This window comes from Euprymna scolopes, chromosome 28 (genome assembly GCF_053919585.1).
Source record: "Euprymna scolopes isolate OS-2025 chromosome 28, ASM5391958v1, whole genome shotgun sequence".
Lineage (NCBI taxonomy): Eukaryota > Metazoa > Mollusca > Cephalopoda > Sepiida > Sepiolidae > Euprymna > Euprymna scolopes.
In genome coordinates, this window is record NC_136509.1 from 15,393,917 (window position 1) to 15,416,609 (window position 22,693).

Sequence of the window (22,693 nt, forward strand, 5' to 3'; positions counted from 1 at the left end):
ATAAGGAAATAAAATATATTTCCATATATATATATATATATATTTATATATATATATATATATATATATATATATTAGTCCTCGTGCGAAAGAGCAGGACACAAAATTTTTTAAATAATAATAGAATAACAAAGACTTTCTCTGGCGAGGACGACTATTGACCGTAACCATAATTGTATCGGGATAGAGAATTTAGTAAGGAATCAGTAATTGTATCGGAATCAGGAAAAATATAGTAATCGTCCCATCACTGACATGTACACAATATGTATATATATATGTGTGTGTGTGTGTGTGTGTGTGTATGTGTGTGTGTATGTGTGTGTGCATGTACATGCATGGAGTTGTATCCATGTGATGTTTAAAATGTTAATGTCCAAATTAAACGATAAATTTACAAATTACGAGGTTTATGATATTAACTCAAAGTTTCGTATTTTGTAAATTCTATATATATATTTTGTATTTTGTAAATTCTATATATATATTTATATATATATATATATATATATATATATATATATATTAGTCCTCGTGCGAAAGAGCAGGACACAAAATTTTTTAAATAATAATAGAATAACAAAGACTTTCTCTGGCGAGGACGACTATTGACCGTAACCAGTTATACAGTCCTTTTGAAATTTTCATCTCTATTTTTCTCGTTATGTACTGAATATTTGTTCATGAAACCTATATGAAATATGTTCCTTATTAAATTTTAAAGATTTTCTATTCTGAAAAAAGTTCAAAAAGAAATTTAATTTAAAAAAGTTATTTTAAAGTTTTTGTTAAAAAAAAATTCAGATTTTCTCATTATTCAGACCTGTATTACAAAGAGATAGTTGCAAAAAATGAGTTGTGGTATGAGGAGAAATACAAACTGAAACAGAGAGAATATTCAGACCTGTAATACTACAAAGAGGGGGTTGCAAAAATGAGTTGTGGTGTGAGGAGAAATACAAACTGAAATAGAGAGAAGGAGAGTTTTAAAATATAATCTTAAAAAGATAAGATACAAGTTAGAAAAGCATTTCATCCAAGGCATGAAAATTGTTAAACAAAATGTTTTTACTATAGGCTTTAAAAATAAAGATACAAGATTCAATTTGAAGTTTTTTTATCTTCAAAGTGCACTTTTATAAATTTTACAAAGTAAGGTATAAAAATTTAATTTAAATTGAATTAAAAAATTACCTTGGATTTATTTTATGTAATGTACATTTTGTTGCAATTTAAAAACATTATCTGTCATCTAGCAATTAATGATATAGATATAAAATTTTCAATGATTTTTTTTATAACTTATATATATATATATAACTACTTCATTTACTCACATAAAATTAGTATACGAAAGTATAAATTTATGCGTAAACTTTAAGTATTTACTTCAAAAGTGCTCAATACGTAGGTAGAGCTAGTTAGTAAGTTATAAAATATATATGGTGATTAAGCTACACTGAATATTCCGCTACACTGAATATTCCACGTTTCATCCACTCTAGGACTCTTCAGACTTATGCGCATAAGCCTGAAGAGTCCTAGAGTGGATGAAACGCTGAATATTCAGTGTAGCTTAATCGCCATATATATTTTATAACTTACTATATATATATATATATATATATATAACTAACTAGAAATCCCCAACATATATAAAAACAAGAAGCAACCACAAAATTCGCGCATAAGCCTGACGAATCCTATAGTGGATGAAACGCAGAATATTCAGTGTAGCTTAATCGCCATATATATTTTATAAATTACTAATATATATATATATATATATATATATATAATTATTTTTTTACTATAATAATTAATATATATATATGTTTAATGATTAAATCGCTCTATTTTTTAAATATTGAGCTTTACCTTTTTGGCTAGGATCATCCTGAAAGTATTACCTCAATGTAATATCTGATCTTTAATCTGTGGTTTATCTCACTATATATATATATATATATATATATATATATATATATATATATATATATATATATATATATATATATTCTTCACTTGCCACTGGTATTTAACAATTTTGACTCAGGACAGGTGTGTTTGGAGATTGCGCATCTCTTGCCTCAAAAATTCCAAATGCAGTCACCCTTATGGTGGGTATCCATAGTTTGTCAACCTTATGATTGGTATCCATAGTCTGTCAACACTGAAGGATCCTTTGCCTTTTACCGTATTGGACCTAAGATTTGACTGGTCTAAATATTGTCATCATTTCCTCTCATATTACAGCGTATTATTTGACCTCTAAATTAATTTCATTTATAAAGCTCACTATGTCTGTCTGTCTCCTCTTTCAAAACAGAATGGTGCGAAACGGATCAAATGATTCTAGTTTTAGTGGGCCATTTTTTATATTTATGTTTATTCAGTTAAAATAGTTGCTAAGGGATAAAAAAAAAAGGGGGTCGAAACTGAAGGAAATTAGAACTTGTAAATCATTAAGTCAACTTCAAATATCTTCTATGTTTATGCAAACATTTATACGTTAAATGAGTTTTGTACATTAACGTAAGTTTATGTCCAGTTTTTTACTCACCAACTAATGATAGCTCATTCAGTAATGTCGCAGTCAGTAACGTTTTAAATTTTGCTTTTCTTTCAATACCAGCTGATGACACTCAAGTCATTTTTTATTTTAAAAAAATCAAATTTTTTATACAGCGTTTTACATTTAATCGAAATGAATGTTTAGTTAGCTAAAGCGTAGTGTAAGTAAAAATTAGTAGAAACTGATGAAATCCATGCCACTCTAAATAATTTCCGTGATTAAAATAACAATTAAGCTGCCAGTTTACAATTATTCAAAATTTTTGTCATTTCTTTAGAAAAAATAATAGGAGATGACTTGATTCTTGAGGTTTATTCGAATTTGAAAATCTTAACAAAAAATACTTGTTTATTTTCAATACAACTTTAGTTGGAATCCTAATTTTGTTATGCAAATTATTAACAGCAAGAAAACTAAGAAAAAATGACGAATTTGAGGATTAAAACGGTTTCTTAAAAAATTCAAATGAAATTTGTGTCGTGGACTTTTGACAGGGTATGGCATGAGAGTCTTCTCAGGAAAATCAGATCATACGGTATCACTGAAAGAATACTTAACATAGTTAAATCCTTCTGAGATAAGAGAAAAATCCAGGTTGTCCTCAACGGTCGTACATCTAAATAATATGATATAAATGCGGGAGTGCCTCAAGGGTCTATCGTTGGACTTCTATTTTCCTAATATTCATAAATGATTCCCCTGACAAAATTGTCTGTGAGATTGGTATATATGCTGATGACACCATGCTTTATAACAGACACGACAGGAAAACAAATGAACACATATCAAAAGAAATTGCAAAAACACTAGAGGAAGACCGCCGATCTGTAGTGGAATGGGGACAAAAATGGATGGTCACATTCAATGCTGCTAAGACTAAACTTGTTTCCTTCAATAATTACAAGAAACCTTCCCTACCACCAATAGCAATGGCCAAAGACTCTTTATCTGAAAGTACATCTTTTAAACTCCTTAGCCTAACGTTCACAGGAAATATGAGTTGGAATAATTACATTGAGAGCATTGCCAGGACCGCTGCGAGAAAGGTAGGTTCTCTCTACCATGCTAGAAAGCTACTAACGCCCGAAAGTATCCTGTACCTCTATAAGGCCATCATTCGCCGATGTATGGAGTATTGTTGTCATATTTGGGCAAGTGCATCTGCCACTAGTTTCTTGCTCCTAGACAAGGTTCAAAAGAGAGTTGCCAATCTGATAGGTCCTGAACTGTCATCTAAACTTCAGCCTCTGTCACATCGACGAAATGTAGCATCCCTCTGCCTGTTCTACAAGTACTTTAACGGTGAATGCTCTGACGAACTGCAAGCACTTGCACCCCCTCGACGTAAATACCCCCGACAAACCCGACAAGCAGCTAAATCCCACCTCTTCACATTAGAGATCCCTAGATGTAAAAGAGCCTTCTACTTCAGTAGTTTCTTCTCCAGAACCGCTAGACTTTGGAATTCCCTTCCAGGTTCCTGCTTCCCCAACTGTACTGACATGCGGAAGTTCAAGTGTAACGTGAACTGACATCTTGCTGCCCAACTCCCTACATAGTACCCCTGTAGATTATGTCCCTGATAGTAGCCCCCTAAAACAAAGTGGCAATGTGCCTTGTTTGGGGTGAAAATGTAATAAATAAAAAAATAAAAAAAATATATATATATATATATATATATATATATATATATATATATATATATATTTATGTGTGTGTGTGTGTGCGTGATAGGGATCAAAGAAGTATATATTTAAATAGAAACTTTTCGATATAATAAAAAGCTTAGATACAAGACGAAAATATATTGACAATAGAAAAATATATACTGATCTACATAAATTTATTGATCAATTTGAAACAAGGAAATGCAATACAGTGTGTGGGGGTTATGGAACCTCTTTATGCCAGGCATTTCGAAGCCTAATGCTTCTCATCAGAAGAGGAAGAGAAATGCTAGGTAATAAGATAAGGACGCAATGTCTAGCAATAAGCGTGTTAGGGGATTTTATATAGCAGGTATGCATTGGAGGGGGGGGAGTTGTCTAAGGGATCATTAGATAATTATGGCACTTTAAATATATTAGAGAGAAGTTTTAAGGTGATAGAGGAAGGAGTTCACTTTAAGGAGTAGTTACCATATGTTATGGGATTTCATTGACTAATTAATTAATCGATTACGGTCTAATGGAAGTTACATGTGCTGATCTATAAAATTAAAATAAAGAATAAATGGTAAAAATAAAATAAAAAAGTATGTGAAAGAATAAAAAAATAAAGAATATACGTAAAAAATAAAGTAAAATTAAAAAAAAATCGCCAAAAAATTCTATTTTTGTTTCACTTAACCATATTTTTTTATGTTTATCCTTTATTTTTAAAAATTCTTTTTGGGCGACTATAGTTAAGGCTGACCTGAAGGTTTCATTTTCATTAGCTATTATACTGAGGTGTAGGGGAGAGTTCCGCTCCATTTTCAGGATCATTCCACTTGCCCTTGATCTTCTCCCTTATAATGCATAGTGTTTAGCAAAGAGTCATCAAGTATCATTTTTTTCTAAGTCTTTGACTTGACTGAAGATTAAAACCCCATCTCCCAGTCCATTACCAAATAACCTTACTTCATAATCTTTCTTTGTAATCAATAGCCACAATTACAAGCTTTGTTAAATAGCAGACTATAGTCAAGGGCAACCAAAAGGCTCCCTTTTCATTAGTTGCTACACCAAGATGTAGCAGAGGATGCCATTTAATTTCCAATATTACTCCACTTACCCTTGATCCTCCTCTTATAATGCTGAGTGTTTAGCAAGGGAGCATGAAGTACCATTTCTTATTAAGCCTTTGGTATGACTTGACCACCGATTGAATCCCAGTCTCTCAGTCTGTTATTGAACACTCTTAACATGAAGTCAAATGGATGATTTTTAAAAACAAGTAAAATATCTAACTCACGGCAATCATGGCATCTTCAAGCGTGGCTGCAAATGCATCGATAAGTTTGGTAGGAATATCTGAGATGAAGCCAACGGTATCCATGTAGATGACTTTCATGCGATTCGCTAAAATTCCAGCATGGGCAGTGACATCCAAAGTTGCAAAAAGTTGGTCAACAGGTTCAAGACCGGCATCATCAGTCAAAGCCTTTATTAGACTTGTCTTGCCTGATGAAGAGATAAAGAAAACAAAAAACACATCCATTTTATCTGCACTTTTAGCAAAGAATATTCTCTTTCAAAATTAAGTAGAAACTGACAGATAGAACCTAAGCTAGCAAGCCTACTCTGTGTTGCCTCGGATCATAAAAAATAACAAAACAGAGCGTTGATATATATGTGTGTGTGTCTGTTTATGGGAAAATATTCTTATTCAATTATATTTCACCTTTTATTTATATCATTCCTTTAATTTATGAAGCTCGATGTAACTACAGAGAAGATACATATATTCCTTTATTTTCTTTTAAAGTTGATGAGTTCCTATTTTTCTGATGAGTAAGGGCGGAATAAATTGAAAAAAAAAATTAACATAATAATTATATGAATGATTCTATGTTACGAAACAGGTGCTGTCGAGAATTGAACATTTTAACATGCTTACAGAAATAAACAATAAGATGAACAACATCGTGAAATTTGGAATATAGACCTTTTGGCATTTATATATACAGTGCCACCAAAAAGAAAGTCTGCACTTAAGCTAAATTGAATGTAACTGTTTAAACAATCTATGCCTCATTTGATTCGCCTTTTATTCCTCTATAATTTTACCTGTTCATATTTGACTTTTACTTGAAGTATCCTAGTGTTCATGTCAATTTAAAAAATTAGCTTCAAATTGAGAAGGTAAAAAGAAACTCCGCAGCAACAGATGAGCTTAAAACCAGCTTAAAATATCCACCATTTAGCATCTGCAATCGTAATTCTTGTTGTTCCTAGGTTATACAATGTAACATTTAGTCCATATACTTCGAGTCTCTCTTAGTGATTGTCAGGAGCTCATTAATCTCCACCTTGCTGGTTTATCTCATCAAGAAATCGGCCATTACTCTTCATATTGATCGAAAGTGATTTTTAGCGATGAAAGCAAGTTCAATAGGCTAGGCAGTGATCGTAAGTAGTATGTCCGTAGAATGAAGAATTTAATTTTAGGTGTACAGTTTCAATGCTGTGAGGTCGTGGAGGTTCAGTTTTGGTGTGGGGCATTATTAGTGCCAATGGTCCAGAGCCTATAGGTTGCTTGCAAGGTTAAATTAATTCGACCAAGCACATTAATATGTTGACTGAGCATTTTCTACCCTACTTTGGCAATATCATGATATTCCGTATTTGGATTGGCCTGCACAATCTCCAGACCTCAATCCTATCAAAAACATATGACATTACATCAAGCAACAGTACACAATGATAAAATTTCAAATGTGAAAATACTTTGGATAAAAATTAAAGAGAAGTGGGATGCTCTTTCAGCAGAGTATTGCTGCAGACTAATTCAAGAGGATGCCTCGAAATTTGCATGCTGTCAAATTGCAGAAGAGCTATGCTACTAAATATTAACTAGTTCATTGTGTTCCTGTTGTATTTGTGTTGCATTAATGTTCTAAAGTTACATTTAAATAATAATTTTCCATTGTGCGGACTTTCTTTTTGCCTCCTGAATTTGAAGTTATTTTTTTTAATTGGATTGAACACTAAAATATTCCGATTAAAAATCAAATATGACAGGTAAAATTATTTTTTGGAGTTTCTTTTTACCTTCAATTTTTCAAATTGATGTTAACACGAGGATACATCAAATATGAACAGGTAAAATTACAGAGGAATAAAAGGCGAATCAAATGAGGTATAGGTTGTTTAAGCAGTTACATTCAATTTAGCTTAAATTTACGATTTTTGACAAAATTACAAGTGCGGGCTTTCTTTTTGGTGGCACTGTATATATATATATAACATTCTACATGTAATATGTTCTTATGTTCGTCAGGTGAAAGAATGCTTCAAGCAAACTACTTTATCCTTTTATCTTCATCTTGAACCTGGATATCTATACAAGCTTAGTTTACCAAATACGACAGAAATGCTCTCGAGTTTGAAAAGATGCACCTGGAGAAGGTTCATAAATAATCCAAAATAATACAAACAAGTTCTTGTTTAGAATTCCCCCTACATTAAAAAACAAAATAAAAGAAAAATCTGTATCATGTACATTCCTGTGACGAAATGAAAATATCATATTCTAAAAGTCCCGTAAATTGATTAATTAGTTTTATTTTTATAAAGAAAATAATTTTTAAACAATTAATGGGAATTCATAAGCATTACAACAAATCAGATACTCATGAAATTTGATTTTCTTATTTAAAAATGTACTTAATTTATATGATTTTTGGACTATGATAATTGCTGTTTTGTCACAGGTATATACATTATACAGAGTTGTTTAATTTTGTTTTTTAATATAAGGGGAATTCGGGACAAGAACCAACATTTTAATTTTTATTTTTTGGCTTAATGAATCAGTTTAATTTTAAAACAGAAAATAAATAGAATTCTTCGGGGGGGGGGGGTTGAAATCTGGGGAAGAGGTGTTCATACCTTATCCAATGATATTACTCTATGAACAAACATGCAACACATCCAATTGTATTTGAACTTGATTAACTGATTGCACAGTCCACGTTGGTATCCATTGTACTGCTCATTACCTGCTCCCCCACCCCCTTACGCGTACTAGATGTGAAATAGGGAAAATATTTTGATGCTGATCAAGCAGAAACGTCTACGTACCTGAATTTGTATATCCGACGACTGCAATGATGGGGATTTGTCGTTTCAACCGATTCTTACGTAAAAGTGCTCGCTGTCTTTTTACTTTTTGCAGAGCAAGTTTTAACTTCATTTCTTGTTCCTGCAATACAAAAAGAAAATGTTTTCCTCTGGCCTTCTTCAGGTAATTAACCGCAACGGGATAGGAATGCTGAGCCTCTTAACTGTATCCTCACTAATTTTTTTTATTTTTTATTTTTTTATTACATTTTCACCCCAAACAAGGCACATTGCCAAGTTGGTGTAGGGGGCTACTATCAGGGGAAACATCTACTGTGGTACTATGTAGGGATTTGGGCAGCAAGATGTTGGTTACTGCCTTCCATAGTTGTTGTCGTCTCACCACGTTTTGGCCAGCTAATCCTCTGGCCTGCATTAGGTAGGATTGAAACCGTTATCTTCAAACAATGCTCACCTGGAACCATAGCGACTCAGTGTCACTATCCACTGCGCCAGGGGGTGATTTTTTTATCTTATAAATCCAAGTTTTCATTCTTATATAGCCTTCCATCGTTGGGTTCATATTGCATGGTACGATATATTAGTTTTTTATTGGAATTCTTTGAGATGAGTAATTTGTAAATTTGTATATTTTTTTATTTATTTGTGTATTTATTTATTCGTAAATTTGTATATTTATTTATTTGCGTATTTATTTATTAATTTATTTATTAATTTATTTGTAAATTTGTATATTTATTTATTTATTTGCGTATTTATTTATTAATTTATTTGTAAATTTGTATATTTATTTATTTATTTGCGTATTTATTTATTAATTTATTTGTAAATTTGTATATTTATTTATTAATTTATTTGCGTATTTATTTATTAATTTATTTGTAAATTTGTATATTTATTTATTTGCATATTTATTTATTAATTTATTTGTAAATGTGCATATTTATTTATTTATTTATTTGCGTATTTATTTATTAATTTATTTGTAAATGTGCATATTTATTTATTTATTTGTATATTTATTTATTAATTTATTTGTAAATTTGTATATTATTTATTTATTTGTGTATTTATTTATTAATTTATTTGTAAATTTGTATATTTATTTATTTATTTTCGTATTTATTTATTAGTTTATTTGTAAATTTGTATATTTATTTATTTATTTATTTGCACATTTATTTATTAATTTATTTGTAAATTTGTATATTTATTTATTTGCACATTTATTTATTAATTTATTTATAAATTTGTATATTTATTTATTTGCGCATTTATTTATTAATTTATTTGTAAATTTGTATATTTATTTATTTGCATATTTATTTATTAATTTATTTATAAATTTATTTATTTATTTATTTGCGTATTTATTAATTTATTTGTAAATTTGTATATTTATTTATTTGTATATTTATTTATTAATTTATTTGTAAATTTGTATATTTATTTATTTGTATATTTATTTATTAATTTATTTGTAAATTTGTATATTTATATATTTATTTATTTGCGGATCGTTATCCTCATCTTCACAGTTGTTATTGTTTCACCACGTTTCGGCCAACTCATCCTCTGGCCTTCTTCAGGTGATTAACTGCGACAGGATAGGAATGCTGACTCTTGTAATTGTATTCCCAGTAATTACTGCCTTCCATAGTTGTTGTTGTCTCACCACATTTTTGGCCAACTAATCCTCTGGCCTGCATTAAGTAGGATTGAAACCGCTATCTTCAAACAATGCTCACCTAGAACCAGGTGAGCATTGTTTGAAGATAGCGGTTTCAATCCTTAATATAAATATATAAGCTTAATATTTAAAAAAAGCTTCAACAAGGTCTTTTGTTATATATTGGAGCCCCATGTCAGTAAGTAGAGATTAGGTTAACTAGTATGAATTTTGACAAGGGTTACATTAAGTACATGTAACGATAACCTGGTGGTAAATGGAAATATACCATCTGCAGGTGATGTAATTGAAGCAGAGGCGGTTTTAAAATGTGTTAGAAATACAAATGTTGAATGATATGACAGATAATGTCACTTTATGGGGACAGAACAGAATTTCTAGAGTCTGAGTTGGGAAGATTAAAATCCCCCGTTATACACCAACGGTTGTGACGTTTCTCAGTCGTTAGAATATAATTTGCTACCAAAGTTCACTCAATTTTGAAGACAGTTGTAGAATGAAGAATTTTTGAGATGAGGATTGATTATTGGTATTATTTCGATTCTTCAGACTACTGTTCTCATCTTGAGTTTTATTTGCACAACAACCTTGGAGATTACATCGACCAAAATGTTGCGTGAATAACACTCAAGATAAGAACAGTAGTTTCAAGAATCCAATACGAAATGCATTTCAAGTAAAAACACTATTATATACTTATGTGCCGTGTCGAAATAAGTAAAAAATTTCAAACATTACAAAAAAATGATGGAGTAGAAAAACAATAAAATTTATCAAGTTATCGAGTTTTATCCTACATTTGAATGTGGAAAAGTTGTGCGACCAATTCTGTATAGCAGACTTATTTCCCTTGCTTTCCTTGAAATCTGACATTGAGAAAACAAAGAAAACGTCTAACCAGTATAGTCTATACGATTTTTTCTGAAAAACGGATCTAGCATATTGTCTATTTAATTAGTTTTCATTATTTTTGGAATTGATACTAATTTCAACATGACACATAAGTACATAATAGTGTTTTGATCTGAAATGATTTTTTATTTTAAAACACCGTGAAGAATTGCAATGGTTCTTTTTACCTGTAGAAATTTATATCTTTGCTCCAGATACATCTCTCCTGGGTAGTTGATCTTTAGCGCTGCACCTTGGGAATAACTCTGGGTATCTTTATGGATAGATACTAACCGAGACCTTAGAAAATAAAGATAATTGAAAAATTAAAAGGAATGAGTTTTTTTATTAAGAATATTTTGTAGTGATGAGATGATTCCAATATCATTCCCGATTCTGATATAATTACTGATTTTGATTAATCGTCCTGACACTAATATTTTGTTAGAGTCTCATTTATAGATGGATGTATAAAATCTTTTATACATCAGTGTTGCTGCCGTGAACCAAGGTTCTTGATCATCTGTTCTAGCTTCCCCTACCTTATCCAGTGCATGGTACATGCATTCAGAGATGACCGTTAAAATATCTGCAGTAGAACAAGCTTGCTTAATTCCATACTGTCAGTCAGAAAGTAGATTAGTATGTATGAGGTGGTGAACTAATGTTTGATTAAGTAATGATTCAAAGAATTTTGCAAAGAAAGAGAAGACTAATGAGGTGATAATTGAGTGGGTTAGTTCTTTAACCAGAATTTTTGAAAACTGGTATCATAGAAGCAATTTTCCAATTATGAGAGAAGTAAGATTTGGTAAGGCATTTGTTGTAGAGTTTTGAGAGAACAAGAGCTACCTCATCATGCCTTGGAGGTGTCTAGGGTCTTCATAACATTACAAACATGAGAAGAGGGAATTTTCAAATCATCAAGTTTGACGTCTGTCCACAAAGAGAAATTCAGGAGGGAGTGGTTTGTTAAGTCTAAGGTGGAGTTAAAGGCAAATTGTTAGGCAAACGATTTAGCCTTCTTGGTTACTGTGCAAACAATCTTATAGTTGTTGGATAGTGTGGGGAATTGTGGATTGCTTATTATTAGGGCTAGGACAACAGCATATTCTTTTCATTGTTTTGACTCTCGAGTGTGTATCCGTTGATATCTTATATGCTTTTATATAGAGTGATGTGGTTCTCGGTTGATTAACGGTGTCTAACTTTGTCGGATTTGTTGAGTTAAAACACTGAAAAGAATATACTGTTGTCATAGTCTTAATACTTATTATTTACCAAATTTCTAATTTCTGTGACTCAATGCATGATTTTAGTATACCTTCTCTCATCTGTGGCTATTTCACTCTTACAACTATTTTTAGCATCTATAAATCTTTGCTTATTGGTACTTGACTTATGACAAATCTACAGGATGCACATTGGCAGCTGCACATGCTGAAGTGAACCATTGGGGAGAGTAAGGTTTTACGAAAGAACTGTGCTTCAATTGCTGCTTTGAACTGTTCAGCAGAAAGAGAAAAAATATGAGGTGCCTGCAATAAGTTTCCAGACTTTTTTTTTTATTACATTTTCACCCCAAACAAGGTACATTGCCACTTTGTTGTAGGGGGCTACTATCAGGGACATAAGCATCAGGGGTACTGTGTAGGGAGTTGGTCAGCAAGATGTCGGTTCACGTTGCACTTGAACTTCTGCATGTCAGTACAGTCGAGGAAGCAGGGACTCGGAAGGGAATTCCAAAGTCTAGCTGTTCTGGGGAAGAAACTACTGGAGTAGAAGGCTCTCTTGCATCTAGGGATCTCTACTGTGAAGAGGTGGGACTTAGCTGCTTGTCGGGTTTGTCAGGGGTATTTACGTCGAGGGGGTACAAGTGCTTGCAGTTCGTCAGAGCATTCACCGTTAAAGTACTTGTAGAACAGGCAGAGGGATGCAACATTTCGTCGATGTGACAGTGGCTGAACTTTAGATGACAGTTCAGGACCTATCATATTGGCGACTCTCTTTTGAACCTTGTCTAGGAGCAAGAGACTAGTGGCAGATGCATCAGCCCAAATATGACAACAATACTCCATACATGGGTGAATAGTGGCCTTATAGAGGTATAGGATACTTTCGGGTGTTAATAGCTTTCTAGCACGGTAGAGAGAACCTACCTTCTTCGCAGCGGTCCTGACAATGTTCTCAATGTAATTGTTCCAACTCATGTTTCCTGTGAACGTTAGACCAAGGAGTTTAAAAGATGTACTTTCAGATAAAGAATCTTTGGCCATTGCTATTGGCGGTAGGGAACGTTTCTTGTAATTGTTGAAGGAAACAAGTTTAGTCTTGGCAGCATTGACGGTGGCCATCCATTTTTGTCCCCATTCCACTCTGGTTTGGAGGTCTTCCTCTTCCTTTTTCTGCCATTTCTTTAGATATGTGTTCATTTGTTTTCCTGTCGTGTCTGTTATAGAGTGTGGTGTCGTCAGCATACATACCCATAGGTATTTATATCATATTGTTTAGATGTATGACCGTCAAGGACAACCTGGATTTTTCTCTTCTCTAAGAAGGATCTAATTAGTTATGTATTCTTCCAGTGATGCCCTATGATCTGATTTTCCTGAGAAAACCTTTATGCCATACCCTGTCAAAAGCTCTACCCTCCTCTGCTTTGTCCAGTGACTGGTATATACGTTCAGAGATTACAGTTAGGATGTCTGCTGTGGAACAGGCTTGCCTAAATCCATATTGTTGGTCAGTCAGAAGTTTAGCATCTGTAAGGTGATGGACTAGAGCTTGGTTAATTATGGTCTCAAATATTTTGGTGAAAAGTGGGAGGAGGCTAATGGGGTGATAATTTACTGGGTCAATTTTTTCGCCAGAATTCTTGAAAACTGGCACTACAGAAGCAGTTTTCCAGCAGGCAGGAAAGCAAGATTCATTAAGGCATTTGTTGTAAAGTTTGGAGAGAACTAGAGCTACTTTGGCGGCGCACTTTTTTAATAGCACAGCCGGGATGAGATCAGGTCCACATGCTTTTGCAGTGTCAAGCTTTCTTATGATAGTATGCACCTGAACAGGGGTGATTTTCAGATTGTCTAGTGTGGCGTCTATCTGCAAAGGAAAGTCAGGGAGGGGGTGATTAGCAGAGTCCAGTGTAGAGTTGGAGGCAAACCGTCTGGCAAGCATGTTAGCCTTCTCAGTTGCTGAGCAAACAACCTCATGATTGTTGGATGGTGGGGGAATTGTTGATTGCCCATTATTTACTACACTGTTGTAGATTTTCCAAAAGTATCGGGTTCCTAATTTCTGTGCTTCGATGCATTTTTGGCCGGTTTCAGTAAATTCTCTCTTAGCTGTTGCTATTTCTTTCTTACAGTTATTTCTGGCTTCTATGTACTTCTGTCTGTTTGAACTGGACTTATGTCGGTTAAATTTGTGGTACGCATGCTGCCTTTGTGCTATGGCAGCTGCACAAGTTGAAGTGAACCATTGGGGAGAGTGGGATTTGCTATAGAATTTGCGTGTGGGAACATGTGCTTCAATTGCCGCTTTGAACCATTCAGTGGTCTCATTTGTGCAATGTTCAGCAGGAAATGAAAAGATATTTTGCTATGGAGCGTCCCTGATGAGGTCCCTGATGACTTCCCAGTCAGCCTTTTTATAATATCTCGTTGTTTTGAGCAGTGGCTCTTCAGTTTTGGCTCTAGAGTTTAGAGTGATTTCAGCCATTACCACTGCATGATCGGCATTCCCAAGAAGGCTGTGGGAATTCGTTACACAGTCATCGGGAACTGTGGTCAGAAACAGATCTACAAGTGATGCATGTTGTTCTTGCTGGTCTGGGAAACAGGTTGGAAACGTAACCATCTGTGATAGGGAATGAGATATAGAGAAGTTATATGTAGTCATATCAGCTGCATTTGTGTAAGTAGAAAATCCAAGCCAGTTGCTGTGGTGGACACTGAGGTCACCAAACACATGTATTTGTGTGCTAGTGTCGAGGGAAAGTGCTGTATCTATGCTGTCAGAGACTTTGTTTATTAGGGTACAGTCCTGGGTCAAGGGAGAGCGGTAGAGAAAATAAAAGTAGCTAATGTTATCTTGCATGTTAAGTCTAAAGCACATAAAGGCTTGATCATCCGATTCTAGTTTAGTTTCTCTAGTCAAGGAGAGGATATTTCGAATGTAGACTCCAAGCCCATGCATATGTCTGTCAGAGTCCTTACGGCAGAGTGGGAGGTATCCAAGCATGTTAAAGTAGTTAGAGGGGAAGGAGGAGTGTAGGTTAGTCTCATTTAGTGCTAAGATATCCGGTGTGTTTGTTAGGAGAAATGCTTCAACATCATTTAAATTTGTTCTAAGCCCACGGATGTTCATAAATGCGAGCCTCAAGGGAGAAGGCAGGTTGTTTTTGTTTGAGTTTTGGGCTGGTTTTAGCGTAATTTTTGAATGTACTGTCATTTTTATTTTTAAGAGTTTCAGTTTAGGTAAGGGGTGCTGAGCAAGTGGTTATGCAGAATACCAGACATGCAACACAGGCAGATCATCATCTGTCCGTCCATCTACTAGGGTTGTGGCCTCAGGATAGCCCACCGGGGATGAGTGCAGGGTCCCTTTCCATGCGCAACATGGCACTACAAACATCCCGTATTATACAACTGTTGATGAAACAACCGCTCTAAGCACTACCAAAGAGTTAGGGCTCATGTACTACCAGTCGGGAACAGCAGCCAGGAACTGTCTATCCGGTATCCTCAACCCATCAGATGATGGTCAACCCAATCTGCTTCCACTGGCATTACGGTATTCAAGCGCTCCTAGGTGCCCAGTTTAAGGGTGGAGATGTGTCAGGAATGGGGAAAAACGGCATTCATTGCCCTAGTCAGGAAACAAGATCGACCACCGAGTGTTTCTGTCGACTCCCAGTGGTTCGACCTCTACGCCTGGCTAATAGACAAAGAAGGAGTATGGAAGCCGAGCGATAGACAGTGCCTATCTACTTCTTAAGCAGTTTTGGTTTGCAGACCAGTAATTTGTTTGAGTCATCAGCTCTAGGAAGGTTGTCATCCAAGACTGGAGAGGCCTTCCTCCCCTTAGGGTTAGCTTCAGAGTTTTCCTTCTCCTAGATGGATGACCTGGGAAGATCTACGGGTCCATCAGTAGTATTTTTTGTACATGCATTTAAAATTGTCATAGACACTTGAAATTCAGTATATTATTGCTGTACATGTAATGAGATGACTAACCAGTTTTTATGATTTCAAGTTCAAATGATCAACTGAAGCAGGAATTGGAATACACCCTACTAAAGCCTAATTGTCGCAGCTGGTGAATTTCAAAAATGCAATCTGGATGTGAGGATACTTTAGAAGAATGATATGCAATAAAATTCTGTTTTAAACTTGGAAAAAATACCATGGAAACGTATGCAATGCTTTGGACTGCTTTGCGATCATCTTGCATGAATCGAGCATCAGTTTTTGAGTGGTATAAGAGATTCAAGGAAGGCAGGGTGTCTGTGAGGGATGATGAGAGATGTGAGAGGAGTAAGGAAGTCAGAACATCAGAGTTGATGTGCCAAATAAAGAATTTCATGGATAAGGACTGTCGTGTGTCTATAGACACAATAAGTGTGCATTTTGATGTCAGTGTGGGAACTTTGAACACAGTTATTTGTGAGGAATTGAAGATGTGAAAGATTTGTGCGAATACACTAATCCACAACTCCATTCTTGTCACAGACTATTTGACCAAGATGAGCATCAAGACATTTCCTCACCCTTCCTATAGCCCAGACCTTGTTTCCTGTGACTTTTGGTTATTCCCTTAGTTCAAGGAAAGCCTTAGAGGTTGTCATTATGAGACAATTGAGGAGATGACTGCAACGAGAGTCACTGACATTCTCACACGAGAGGACTTAACTGGGGCCTTCCAAAAGTTGTTGGAACATTGCAGCCGGAGGAGATTACTTCGAAGGGGACTAGAGTTTCATGTTTGTAATATAATTAAAGTGCCTATATGAGAAAAGTCTATTAACTTATTGAAGGCACGTTTGTATTACTCGATGAGGGATCTCTGATGTGATAAGAATTTTGAATCAGTAGATGTGCACATCATATCGACATGTGATCGAGTCTTGGTATTTCATTCTCACTAATATGTCACCTTGTTCGACAAGTGTTCAAAAATGGAAAAGTTCAGTGGAAGGGCCCTTCACACAAAAAAAGTGTTCTTACCAGACAACGTATAAATCACTCTGTGAGTGTGGATAAACTAACGCAAAAGAAATAATTTATAATTATGTAACCGCTATAAAAATCATTAACTCGAGGAAATCTTTAAAAAATGTACTCTAATTGAGAGATGAGAAAGGAGAAATGATTTAACGTTACCTGATGTAAGGTACTTCAGCAAGTGCCACTTGTAATTTGGATTCCTTTGTCTTGGCATGTTCCTTAAAAATCTGCATTATGATCGTGTACCTGTTCAACATAATTGAAAAAAAAAACAACATTTAAGTAAAGATTGGTTTTGTAAGAAATTGAACTGCAAAGGAAATAATTATCAAATGAGATAGCAGCTGAGAGTCAATTGTGCCGAGGAAACAAAAAATTTGATCACCGATTCTTCATGTTATTATTTAGATTTTGTCTACGAAATCTTAAATTAATCTTTAGTGAATCTGTGTCTCATTTGAGAGTTCTTGATAAGGGTCAGAAATATATCTGTAATTTAATTGCCCTCTCCCTTTCTTCTTCTCTGCAACCTCCCTCTCCCAGATGTGATGCTGCTAGTCTCAGTCTTTTTTATAAATACTATTATGACGTGTTCTTCAGAATTATCTGATCTAGGCCCTGTTTTTTTTTTTTTTGTCCCAGCACATTTGATTTGTTCGTCTATTGGTCTCCATCAATTTGCTGTTTTGATACCTCATTGTAATACAGCTTCCTATTCCAGTAGTTTCTTTCCAAAACCACAGACTTGTGGAACTCTTTTCCTGCTGACTGTTTTCCTCCTACCTAAAGCCATGATCTCTTCAAAACTAAGGCCAATAAACATCTCCTGTGTTTTTGATACTCATCTTTTATTCTTGTTAGCTCTTTAGACTAAGTGGTTTCATGCCTTGTCTGGAGCGATTTTTATTAAAAAAACAAACAAACAAAAAACACTCAAAATGATACTCTGTGTAAGTACACTGTTTGTGTGACTTCATTTCAACCAAAGCAAATAAAATCACCCTTGATATCTAAAGAAGCTGAACTCTGTGATGGGTGACAGAGCACAGAACCAGTGAATAATTCTAGGTTTTTGCTAGAATTCCCCCTTTATCATAAAACAAAAATAAAGAAAAATCTGTCTGATATACATACCCATGACAGAAAGAAAATATCATACTCCAAAAATTATGTAAATTGGCCACACAGTTTTATTTTTAAATAAGAAAATCAAATTTTACAAGTATCCAAGAAGAAACTGTCTCGCTTACATTTTGAAAAAATATCTCAACAAAGGGAGATAATTTAACAATAATTCATACTTACTAGATTTATGTTCTAATGCCTATGAATTCCTATTAATCGCTTAAAAATGATTTTCTTTATAAAAATAAAATTGTAACGTTGTCGTTACAAAAATAAAGAAATAAAAAAAAATCCAGGTCAGCATTTTTTTTCTTTTTTAAAAAAAGCATTTATTGCCATTACTTTTGAAATCACTTAAAGTTTCTTGTTGCCACATGTTCATTTTGCCTGGTTGGCGTTTCTCCTTCTCTGATCCAACGCTGGTCACAGCTGGCCCATTCTCATCATCGACTTTACATATCCACTTTTTTCGAAGTCCACTTTGTTTCTGCCCCAAGCACGTGGTGTATTTTTCTCTCCTATTTTTTCCTTCTTCTCACGCACACTTTCTAATTTGCGTATCTGCTTTTTTTTCGGCTAGTGCTGCTGCTGCTGTTATCTCTTTGCAAGCCAACCATCCTTCACTGCTGCTGCTATTTTCCAACGCACTATATTACAAAACTACTTGATCAATTTACGTGATTTTTGGAATATGATATTATTCTTTTATCATGAGTACATTCATCATACAGATTTTTCTTTATTTTTGTTTTTAATATAGGGGGAATTCTGCACAAGGATCTGATTCTATTACTTTATAAAGAAAAAATCTCAAATAAAAATTTTGTAAAAAGGAAGAGGGGCAAATTAAGTGTTTTTTAACCTTGGTAGGCAATCACATAATGATGGTGTCTTGAAATAAACAACTAATCCTCGTCACCTCACTTGTTTAGTAACAGGAACGGAATCCAGCCTACAAAAATCTTGCTTCCTTAATTATGTTTGACTGGCGGGACCTGTGCAAATTTCACAGTGGACTCTTACATCTATCTATATATATAAAAGCAAAAATGTGTGTATATATATGTATGTATGCGTGTTTGTATGTCTCGCAAAAACTTTTGACACAGGTTACGGATTTTCGCCAGATAGGTATCATTTTAAAGTTCCAACCTTTGCCCGACAAATATAAAAAAATTGGCCAAAAACATTAATTCCTTCACCCTAAAATCATCAGTTTTGTACAGGGAGGGGTGTCGAAAAATTGTTCCTTCATTTTCTCTGCTCCTGCTACGACAATGACCTAGAAAACGTTGACGTTAGTTTAAAACCACCTGCAAGTGTTTTTAAAGGTTTAATTTTATCCGCTATTAAATGCATGTCTCTTTGGCATAGCGGTAACGTGTCGGGCATTTTTTTTTCCGCCTTAGCCTCGATGCTTTGGGTTCAAGCCTGTCTTTCTACCTAAACTTTTTTTCCTCTTTTACACCTTTTTTTTTTTTTTTTTTTTTCTACGTTTGTTCGCTATTTTGCTTTGTATTGGTTTTCCAATTTTTTTTAACATCGTTTTTTTTTTTTAAAATATTAAAACAGGGTCATCCTCTCCTACATACACACCCCAAACACCCGGGCAACGCCACTAGTCTATATATATAAAAGGCAAAATGTGTGTGATCATTTTATGTATGTCTCGCAAAGGCTTTTTTCGCCGACGGTCCCGAGGCGGGGGGGGGGGTTACTATCACTTAGAACTGTTTATATACTCCCTAGATAATAATATCTATGATTTGGGAACGTGCGTCGCGTCTAGATTTATTTACGTCGACTTTTATGAGATTCGCGCTATTTCGCCGTGTCACCTGTTTGTCCTGCTTTTTAGTATAAATAAAGTGAGAGTAAATTCGAATGTTGCATGTGCATCGCGCCAGAATGTCCAGAAAGCAATCAGCTTTTGATCAATGCAGTACTTTCATATGGACACGCCTATTTTTTTTATGGGGAACTGGTTTTCGACCCGACATCTTGGGGAAACTAAACCAAAACAAACTTGACTGCGGGATTGATATTCGACCTAATTCACTTGTAACTTAATTCAGCACGCTTTTTTTTTTTCGCTTTCACCTCAAGGATTCGAGGTCACCCCCCCCCCCCCAATTTTTTTTGGTTTTTCAAACACCCGGGCACCGTCGGACCGTTTATTTTTTTTTTTTTTTAAGAACTTTTAACATTGTTTGTTTTTATAATATTTAAACAAGGTTATTTTACCCCCACCCCCACGCCTCTAAAAACTTGGGCAACGCCGGGTACCCCCGCTAATATGTAATATATTGATGTTGGCATTCTGTGGATATTCAGTGTAAATGGAGACGCCCTGATATTATTGTAGCTCTTTTGTTAAAACTGCAAAAGTATTTATCTAAACTAGCAGGGACGCCCGGCATAGCTTGGTTGTAAAATATGCTTAAATATATTTTAATTCTTGCAGATTTCGTATATATTATTATAGAGTTAATGTTCTATCGATTCTTATATATCATAAAGTTACGATTTCAAAAATTAAAAAAAATATATCCATATGACTTGGGTGAATCAGCTTGAATTGAAACCGAAATTAAAACTTATGAAGAAAAAAAGAGAATATATATATATATATATATATATATATATATATATATATATATATATAACTAAAATTTCTTCAGCTATAATCGAAACCGAAGCCAAAACTTATGAAGAATTCTTGGTAAAATTATTTATTACAAGAAATGGAAGGTCATAACAATTAAATAACAGTCATTCAGAAGAAAAAAGATGTAAGCATTACACACAAAATAACACGCTATCATATTAATATAGTGATATCCACAGGGAGATACACTTATATGCATGTACAAATATTGAGATCAATTTTACTACAGCAGAAACATCAGTCTAAGAAGGAAAAAAAATTATAATATTATAATTTATAAGATATATAATGACTTATATAACATATATACACATATGCCTATAAAATTATTTTTTCTTCCTCTAACATTGATATTAAAAGCCTACTTTTTTTCTTTTTAAAAATTATTGAAACAAACTTCTTAACATACTCAGTCATAGATTTGCAACCAACTTCATAAAGGTTAACTAACTTGCATATTCCTTTGAAAAACGAACTTTCATTAATTCATTATTTTAAAATATCATATTTAAGTGTATTTTACGACTAGGCAATGCCGGGCAACATGCTAGTACGTGTATGGAATGTAATTTTTTCTGAATTAGTTTTAGTTTTACCTGTCATAGACTGGGATATTCCATATATTCTGTAAATAAGACCATTGTTGACCATTTAGCATATCTATGCTTAAAAAGATTGCAGAAACTGCAGGACATTTTCTTATCTGCTCCGTTAGTTCTTCAAAATTTCCTTTCCCAAAAATCTGCATTTTTTGTGGCTTCTTGCAGCTGACAACTTTCTGTAAAAACAATGAAAAACATCAAAACTTTCAATTCATAAAATTTGTTCCTCATTTTTTAGATAATATGCAAACTACCATTGCCTATAAAAACAAAAAAACTAAAAAACAACGACCATTTCTAACTGGCACCTATACATGCCGTTAGTTATGCGTTGCATTAAACAAGAAGAATACCTGTCCCAGGACAGGTAAAATCAATGCGTCGGACTGAATAGTTTTGTACGATTTCTATGTCCACTTCCAAAGAGTAAAATCAAGATATAAACATATTTTTTTTTTTTTACTCATGTTCAGACCTTACAAAGCATATCGCCGCTTGGACGTAAGGGGCTATTACTTGGGACCATGTCTAGGAAAGATTAACAAGATATTTGTTTATGTTGCATTTAAACTTCTGCATACCAGTACAGCCAGGGTAGCAGTCAACAGGATAGGAATTCCAAAGCCTAGCTGCTCAAGGGAAGAAACTATTAGAATAGAAAGCTTTCTGGCATTTAGGGACATCAACAGTGGAGGGGTGAGATCTTATTGGTAAGCGGGTTTGTCGGGGATATGTACGTCGAGGGAGTACAAGTGAAACAAGTTCATCAGAACACATTCCATTAAAATATTTGTAAAACAGGCACAGTGATGCAACATTGCGGTGATGGGACAGGGGCTGGAGCTTAGTTGATAAAGTGGGACTGATTAGATTGACAACTCTTTTTTGGATTTTATCTAAGAGGGAGAGACTAGTGGTAGATGCGCGCTAGCCCACATGTGGCCACAATAATCCATACATGGGCGAATGGTGACCTTGTAAAGGTACAAGATACTCTCAGGTGTGAGTAGTTTTCTAGCTCGATAGAGGGAACCCACCTTCTTTGCAGCAGCCTTTGCAATGTCCTCTATGTATTTGTTCCAGTTCATAATGCCCGAAAATGTTAGGCCGAGGAGTTTGAAGGTAGAAT

At 34.2% G+C, this 22,693-nt stretch overlaps 1 protein-coding gene across 1 annotated transcript in view; it reads right to left on the reverse strand.

Moving 5' to 3' along the window:
* The window catches only part of LOC145249492 (putative GTP-binding protein 6), a 45,750-nt gene that overhangs the window by 15,764 nt on the left and 7,293 nt on the right, over positions 1–22,693 (reverse strand). Inside the window, exons 4-8 of the mRNA XM_080111101.1 lie at positions 21,559–21,740; positions 17,326–17,415; positions 11,131–11,242; positions 8,362–8,482; positions 5,531–5,739 (exon numbers count right to left, since the gene is read on the reverse strand). Of these exons, the coding sequence (XP_079967227.1) occupies positions 5,531–5,739; positions 8,362–8,482; positions 11,131–11,242; positions 17,326–17,415; positions 21,559–21,740 (714 nt within the window). The remainder of the gene's footprint in view (positions 1–5,530; positions 5,740–8,361; positions 8,483–11,130; positions 11,243–17,325; positions 17,416–21,558; positions 21,741–22,693) is intronic.